The 7,990-nt window shown below is 31.7% G+C and overlaps 1 protein-coding gene across 4 annotated transcripts; it reads left to right on the top strand.

Moving 5' to 3' along the window:
* Positions 1-1,145: 1,145 nt before the first annotated feature.
* HBP5 (SOUL heme-binding family protein) lies at positions 1,146-6,718 on the top strand. 4 transcript variants are annotated; one of them, XM_022039510.2, is made up of 9 exons: positions 1,146-1,645; positions 2,005-2,142; positions 2,249-2,317; positions 2,412-2,483; positions 2,972-3,054; positions 3,152-3,283; positions 3,460-3,673; positions 6,077-6,136; positions 6,700-6,718. In XM_022039510.2, the coding sequence occupies exons 1-8, from the start codon at positions 1,223-1,225 to the stop codon at positions 6,119-6,121; spliced, it is 1,176 nt and encodes a 391-aa protein (XP_021895202.2). In that variant the 5' UTR covers positions 1,146-1,222; the 3' UTR covers positions 6,122-6,136; positions 6,700-6,718. The 4 variants fall into 4 exon arrangements, with proteins under 4 accessions (XP_021895202.2, XP_021895201.2, XP_021895200.2 ...); XM_022039509.2 differs by lacking the exon at positions 6,700-6,718 and adding an exon at positions 6,465-6,545; XM_022039508.2 differs by lacking the exon at positions 6,700-6,718 and adding an exon at positions 6,232-6,382 and having other exon boundaries at positions 1,147-1,645.
* Positions 6,719-7,990: the final 1,272 nt, after the last annotated feature.

Genomic DNA, 7,990 nt, shown 5'->3' with positions numbered 1-7,990 from the left:
AAAATTAATTAAAGCTACTCGTGACCTTTATTCTCGTATAGTGGAAAACATAAAGTGGGATGTCTGTTAGACATATGTGTGCATGAAATCTACACAAAATCTTTATACATACATACATACATACATATATATATAAATATATATATTAAGTAAATGGGTTTACAATTATCAAATATCCGAATAAAATTGGGCTATAAAATTATTTCATTACGGCCCAATTCAAGTCCGATTTAAGCTCATATATGTTAGTTTTGATAAACTTTTTTAAAATTTAATGATGATTATTGTAATTAATGTTGCGTTTTAAATTTATTATGCGAATTTATATATATATAAATGACTGTATGTAAAAAGTTTTAAAATTAATTAAGATTCAATTAAAAGTGATCTGATACGATTAATGGTATATTGGACATTAATGCATCAAATTAACATGTAAATTTTATTTTTGTGTAGAGATTAAATTCGTAATTTTTTTTTTTTTAAATTTTGTGATGAATCAAATTAAAATTATAGAAAATATATAAACAGAATTTACCTATAAATAGGCGGTTATGCTCCTTAAATTACACGTCAAATTTTTTTATTATGATATCTTATCATAAAAAATAAAGAAAATGTGAGAATTCAAAAAGTTATATGTCAATTAAAAATATTTACAGCAGGACATGCACGTTTGTTTCTTTATGAATTCAGGTACGCTTTCGTTACAAATTTAATATTTTGATTTGACACGAATTTAATTATTTAAATTTTAAATCTAGTTTTGAAATTCATGCAATTAAAATATAATCAATAACAAAATAATCAAAATATATTTAGACAATAGTGAAACTTAGTTTGAAAGTAATTACAAAATAAAAAATAAGAAAATAGATTCCGGGCATCCGTGGACCGTGCCCTTTGAGGCAAAATTCTTTCGATTGGCCCAGATTGACCGGGTCGGGTCTGACCAATCCATTTGCTTAATCTCTTTTTGTCAGCAGCTCAGATTTAGATTTCTTAAATTTTAATACAATTTAAAAAGGATATTTTAGTTTCATAAAATAACGGTAATATTTTCAAAATTTATTTTATTTTATTTTATTTTATTTTAATAAATAAAAGGAAACGCGCTAGCCAATTATTTTCCTTGGCTAAGATTTTCCCACGGCTCAACAAAAAGAAGGAAGAAGAAGCTGATGACCAAAAGATCTAATCATTTCAAATTTGGAGCGGAACAATGGCCACCGCGATTTCCGTCCAGGTTTTCCCGCCAATTTCCACCGCCGGTAATGTCACTTCCCGGCGACTAAAAGGAACCACCGGTGCCTATAGCCTTCCTTTTCTCTCTCCCCCTAGAAGTTTAAAGACCGGGAGCTTGGCCGTTAAAACTGAGCGGAGCTCGAAGTGGACTCTCAGACTAAGCCTGGTGGAGCAAAGCCCGCCGAAGTCGACCGTCGACATGGATAAGTTAGTGGATTTCTTGTATGATGATCTGCCGCATCTGTTTGATGAGCAGGGGATTGATCGGACGGCGTACGATGAGAAGGTGAAGTTCAGGGACCCGATTACCAAGCATGATACGATAAGTGGTTATCTATTCAACATTGATCTGTTGAGGGCTCTCTTCAGGCCACTGTTTCAGCTGCACTGGGTCAAGCAGGTTTGACTCATTGTTTTTGGATTAATTAGTTGAAAGACGAATTAGTGAATTTTCTTTTGAGAATAAACAGTCATTAGCGATTTTCTATGTGTTTAAATTGCTAAATATACTAATTAAGATGTTTAATCCTGTTTTAACAAGGAATCAGAGGAATGTGAAGCCAACAGATTAAGGAAAAGAACTAACGCAAATTTCCTAATCTCGTTGATTAGAAATTTTTTTTTATCATATTCGTAGAATTTGATGCTGAAAGATGATTGAAGCTCATAAATTGAACATCAGGATCTCTAAAACCCTAGATTCATCTTTAGAACAATGTAACACGTTTGCGTAATCTTTGACTGATATAGTTGTTATAGACAGGACTTTATGAGATAACTACAAGGTGGACTATGGTAATGAAGTTTATTCTTCTGCCGTGGAAACCAGAGTTGGTCTTTACAGGAACATCTGTGATGGGTGTTAATCCAGAGACGGGAAAGTTTTGCAGTCATGTGGTATGGTTGATAATCTCTTAAAAGTTCTGTTCCTTTCTTTTTAAATGGAAGGATAGTTAATTGAAATTATTAGGCAGTAACCTCTTGCAGCTATTTTAACATGTAGGACTTTTGGGATTCTATAGAGAAGAATGACTACTTTTCATTAGAAGGTTTATTGGAAGTACTTAAGCAGGTAATGTATCTTTTTTTCTCAATTGATGTTAAATGTTTGTATTTTCATAGGCGCATATTAGTATCCATCTTATTACGGATTTAATTGTTTGCAGTTACGATTTTATAAGACTCCTGACTTGGAAACGCCAAAATATCAGATACTAAAAAGGACTGCAAATTATGAGGTTGCTCTTCCTCTTCCTTGGGTATATTGTTATTTGTTAAGACATTGTGACATATATTAAACTACTGGACCATGGTTAAAAATGAAAATTATTCTCAAATGAGCTCAGATATTTGCAAATGAATTCCTATATCAATTCATTGGATACTGTATATGATATCAAAAGGTCTTGTCAAACTCATTTGCACAGAGGATATTTATCTGGTAATCCTGCTGGTGAGTTTTGTATGCCTTTGCTGAACCCAACAGTATGAAGAATATTGGCACATTTCTTGGGGTCTTCTGATGAATTTTTGTCTCTTATCTTTAAATCTTACCATTCAATCTATAAACTTTTAAGTTCTTTGACACTTTTGAAGCGGTCATGTGTCCTTCAGTTTTTCTTACAAATCCGATGAAATTGTTTCTTATCATCATTGTGTTGGAAGATATGTTTGAATGTCAGATTATCTGGAAGGTGGATGACTTGACTTTAAAATAATTCAACAGATTCGGAAGTATACCCCATTCATAGTGGTTGAAACAACTGGAGACAAGCTGTCTGGGTCAACTGGTTTTAATGATATTGCTGGGTGAGTCTTCTTTCTGTGATCATTACTATCTTTTCAGTAATGGTTTCAGCAACACTTACTATACTTTTACTCATATAAAGAAACATTTTTTGCACAGGTATATATTTGGAAAGAACTCCTCAATGGAGAAAATACCAATGACTGCTCCTGTCTTCACTCAGGCATCTGATAATGAATTGTCCCAAGTATCCATTCAAATAGTCCTTCCTTCAGAGAGAGACCTAGAAAGGTTAGGCTCATCAGTTTTTCTAAAACTTCATGTTATATAAAGAGATGATATTTTCAAAAACATACGTGTCAATTTAATAAAGGAGAACTCCAGATTGAGAATTCATATTTTCATACTTCAATGAGTTCCATTCATGATATAACCTATCAATAAATATGGTTCTCAATTTTAACCAGCTTTCCTGGCCCTAACCAAGAAAAAATAAACTTGAGAAAAGTAGAAGGAGGCATTGCTGCAGCACTGAAGTTCAGTGGAAAACCTTCTGAAGATATTGTCCGTGAGAAAGAGAAAGTATTGCGTGCTAATCTCATCAGAGATGGTCTTAGACCTCTGAAGGGTTGCTTACTTGCTCGCTATAATGATCCAGGCAGAACATGGAGCTTCACCATGGTATAATATAATTTTTCTCAGAAGGCTCATGTTGTGAGTTGTTTAAGCATTAAGATTTTGAATTTTACTGTAACTATACATTTATGAGGTACTTGCAAATGTTTTACATCTAATAGTTGGTTATCTATCTGATTAAATTGTGGCTGCGGGCTGTTTTGTTAAATTTCAAAGCTTATGGGACCTAATTGTTAGGTTTCACTTTCTTGAAAGTCGAAGAGGTGCTTAGTGTTCTAGTCCTTTTCATGAGCTGCTTAACAACTCAATAATGAGAGAAAATGAGGTAAAACTCATTTTTGAAAGGGGCATATAAGAGCATTGGGAGATTTTGAATTGTTCTCTCAAGGTTTTGCTAATTTGTTGCTGTCTTGGCGTTTAAGAGACTGAAAACTCTCTACTTTCTAAATTTGAGTGGTAATTTTTTTTCCGAGATATAAAATTTAATGGTAAATAACTTGCTGTAGTATGATTTGCATCTATATCTGTGTGTTCTTTTTCCTTCTACTTGCTTGTTGGTACTTCCTCTTGCCTATTTGTTCCTTCATATTCCAGCATGTTAGTTTTAACGATTTAACAACTTATACAAAGTTTATATAATTTTCTAGCATTTCCTATTTATTTCCCTTATATTTTTAGCTTCATTATCAAAAGATTTATTTGTTTAATTAATATTGTAAGGCTCCAGCCTCCAGTATTGAACAATTGATATTTTAGTTTCTTTGATTTAAATTAAATAATTAAGCAATACAAGAGAAAAGATATGTTTAAACACAAAAAAAAAAAAAAAAAAAAAACTAAAATCATCAATTGGCAAATGCTGGAGCTTGACAATACTAATTGAACAAATCAATCTTTTGATAACATGGCAAAAAATATAGGGATAACAAATAGGAAATGCTAGATGATTTGTGTAAACTCTGTTTAAGTTGCTAAACTATTAAAACTGACATGCTGAAAATATGAAGAAACAAATAGGTGAGGAAGTACGAAAAAACTAGGAGGAATAAATAACATAAAAGTATGATGCCAATTATGCTATGATTATTTACCACTGAAATTCAGAGGCCAAGTCTTAAGTCTCTTAAGCACCAACTGGCAGCAAATTAGCAGAACTTCGAGAAAACTCTTCAAAATCCTATGGTTCTCTTAATCAGCCTCTCAAAAAGTGAGTTTTACCTCATTTTGTCTCATTCTTGAGTTGTGAAGTAGTTTAGGAAGATGGAACACAAGTACCTCTTGGACACTCAAGAAAATGACACCTAAATATAAGGTTTCATAAACTTTGGAATTCTGTAAAATAGTACCTGACTGTTAATCAGATAGGCAATTAAAAGCTTTGCAAATGCACCTTGAACATGTATACTCATGATAAACTTAAAAATCTAAACACTTAAAGCGTAAATGGTGTTAAAGTACAAATTCATCCCTCTGATTCAGCCTAATAGTAGTTCAACCGCTATTATTTTTTGTAACAGGTTACTACTTTGTGGTTTGTTTTAAAAAATATATATTTTGGATAAATTTGTTAATTCTTAAAGAATATTTGAACTTTGAAACAAGATCATGCAAAAGTTTAAGGTTCCCAAAATAGAAAAGAAAGACTCAAAAAATTACAAAATAGTATCCTAAAAAAATAATGAATTTATAGTGATAAACAACCAAACCAAAGGTACTAGGCTGTTCAAAAAAGCCACAGTGATTAACCTGCAATTAGATTAAATAACTTGAAGTGAAATAGTTTTTTGGATGCTGTAGGCTAGGAGAATCTTTTGACTGAGACAATCAGGCTTTTTGTATATGTCTTCAACCAGGTGGAACTTTTTGATAAACACAAACTTGAGAAAATAACTACTCATAATAACATTGAACAAACACATCCAAAGAGGTGCCTCACACATAGTTCGTCAGCCAACAAATTAAAATGTAAAACAAAAGATATAAGAAGTCTTGAATGCCTTCTTTCCCTGCAGTTTTGAATTGATGGTAACGCTACTCAAATATATGATCTTCAACTGAAACTCTAGATCTCTTTGTTTAGGCAGTAATCCACATAGTACATAAAATTTTTCTTTGTCTTTCTATAATCTGTAATGAGCTGGACTTCATTTTTCCTCTTTTCCACTTAGAATCTGCTGTAATGTAATCACTTTAGTCCATTTTTGCTAGAGATTTGTTTCGTTCGTTTTGGTGCTTAGAATATACTCTTATTTATGATAGATAACCATGTAGTTGCTAAGCTTGACAGTTAAGCTTACTATGTCTCAGTTACATGTAATTAGTGTACCAAACCTTACTCCTGCACCCTATATTTGATAGTAATATATTTTAGTTCTGCTTTTGTTTATTTTAGCAGTTGACATTCTTTCTTTCTCTATATTTATATCTTTGACATCGACCCTATTGAAGAGGAATGAAGTGCTAATATGGCTGGAGGATTTCACATTGGATTAACAATGCTGTATTACGGTAATCCTTTTCCTCTGCTCACTGTTTCTTGTCCTCAATTGACATGATAATTTCATTTTATTGTACTGATCAAGGATAGTATAAATGCATCGCAGTTCAACAAAAGAAGTGATATGTATGGTCAGTGAAAGATTTTTAGATGCAAAGTTGTAAAGATATATGCTTTAATTGGGTGTTAAAGTGCTTCTCTAGGTGGACATTGCTAGTTGTAAAGTCTTAATTATAAACTTCAATTATGATCTGAAAGCTTCTGTTCTGGGGAATAGCAATAGTGCGTGTCTTTTTCCCTTTGTCCGGCAGAATTCCCTTTGAGTTTTGTCTTTTACAGATTCTGCTTTTGAAGGGCGTTATTTGTGCTGTGAAGTACTTTGAGTGATTTAGAATCAAATACACAAGCTGAAGTACTCTATACATTTACCTTTCATAAATACAAAATAATAGAATTTTAAGTAATCATAGAAAACTTAAATTGATTTGGAGTAAAAGATATAATCTTTATATTTGTGTACAGGATGCACTTAATCCTACATCAATTATACTTAGAGAAAAATTTAATTATACAGTTAGCTCTTTGCTCAAGTTTCTTCCTCTCCTTCAAGCCACCTAGCACACCACAATCATCCTCCCATCATCTTCAAGTACTGTTCTTGATGTCGAGACTCTCTTCTTCTTCGCACAGCCGCTGGCATCTGGTTCTCTCCTAGATGTTATGCTCGATCAAAATTTTCTAAGGTTCTTTTTTTTGTTTGTCTTTATAGTTTATCTATCTTTTCTTGTTTCCATTTCTTACTTTAAAGTAATTTTTTCTGTGTACTAATTTTAGAAATGTCAAAAAAATTTGTGATATGCTAAACCGGTTATTTCTATTAAAAATTATTGTGAATTTTAACTAATTTCAAACAGAGTTGAGTCGGGTCAAATTGAATTTATTAATTTACTTAATTAGTGATGAGACGAGTTCAAATTTAAAATTTAAAATTTTGTTTAAATTAACGAGCATATATATCTTATAAAATATTATATTTTTTATGCTTTAATTACAAAATGTTAAAAAAATAAAACTATATAAGAAAGAACCCTAAAACCTAAATAATATACACCCCACTCTCATTTACAGCTGCAACCTCCTACCTTCTTCATTCATTGCCTCTATCTTCATCTCCAAATTTCTTCTTTTTCTTCTTCATCTTTAAATTTCTTCATCTTTATCTCACTATAGACTAAAAATTTTTAACGATAATTTGTTTCAATAGATTGAGATAGCATTTGTTCATTTGAAACCTGCATGCACGAAAAAAAAAAGATTATTTTTTTTTATAAAACTATCTTAAAATCGGAGCGATTTTAGACAATATATTATGCACTCGGAATGAATTTGAATTTCATAAAATTCTTTCAGAACCTACCTTATTAACATCCCTAGCTAATCTCATATATCTTAGTGTGAATATTTGAGTGCATATATTCTATGTACGCTTGTGTATGTACATATAACTTGGAAATGTTATATGTGCATACATTCTATGGGGCAGGGTGGGGTAGGGCAAGTGTAACTTGAAACCTGCGTAGTACAATAAAATGGCTTACGACCCTGTCCCAAACCGACCGGATTACAATTTTATGCACCACATTATAATTCATACAATGTTATTTATAAAACTATAGTATTCACAAAATTCCAATTACATCATTATTATTTTATTTATATTCACTTACATTCTCTTAATAAATGCCCATAATACATGCATACATACATACATACATACATATATATATATATATAGTCAAAATTTATGGCAGTGTAGAGTTCCAAAGGACAGACTAGTTCAGAAATAAGCAGAGAGCGGAACTCGA

This window comes from Carica papaya, chromosome 7 (assembly GCF_054855325.1).
Source record: "Carica papaya isolate Zhongbai chromosome 7, ASM5485532v1, whole genome shotgun sequence".
NCBI classification, from domain to species: domain Eukaryota; kingdom Viridiplantae; phylum Streptophyta; class Magnoliopsida; order Brassicales; family Caricaceae; genus Carica; species Carica papaya.
The sequence above is the reverse complement of the archived record's forward strand: the minus strand, read 5'-3'. Positions and strand labels throughout refer to the sequence as shown.

Coding starts and splice junctions, on each gene's coding strand:
- HBP5 (XM_022039510.2), top strand. CDS start 1,223: ATGGCCACCGCGATTTCCGTCCAGGTTTTCCCGCCAATTTCCACCGCC. Junction 1,646..2,004: donor AGCTGCACTGGGTCAAGCAG/GTTTGACTCATT, acceptor TAGTTGTTATAG/ACAGGACTTTATGAGATAAC. Junction 2,143..2,248: donor GAAAGTTTTGCAGTCATGTG/GTATGGTTGATA, acceptor TTTAACATGTAG/GACTTTTGGGATTCTATAGA.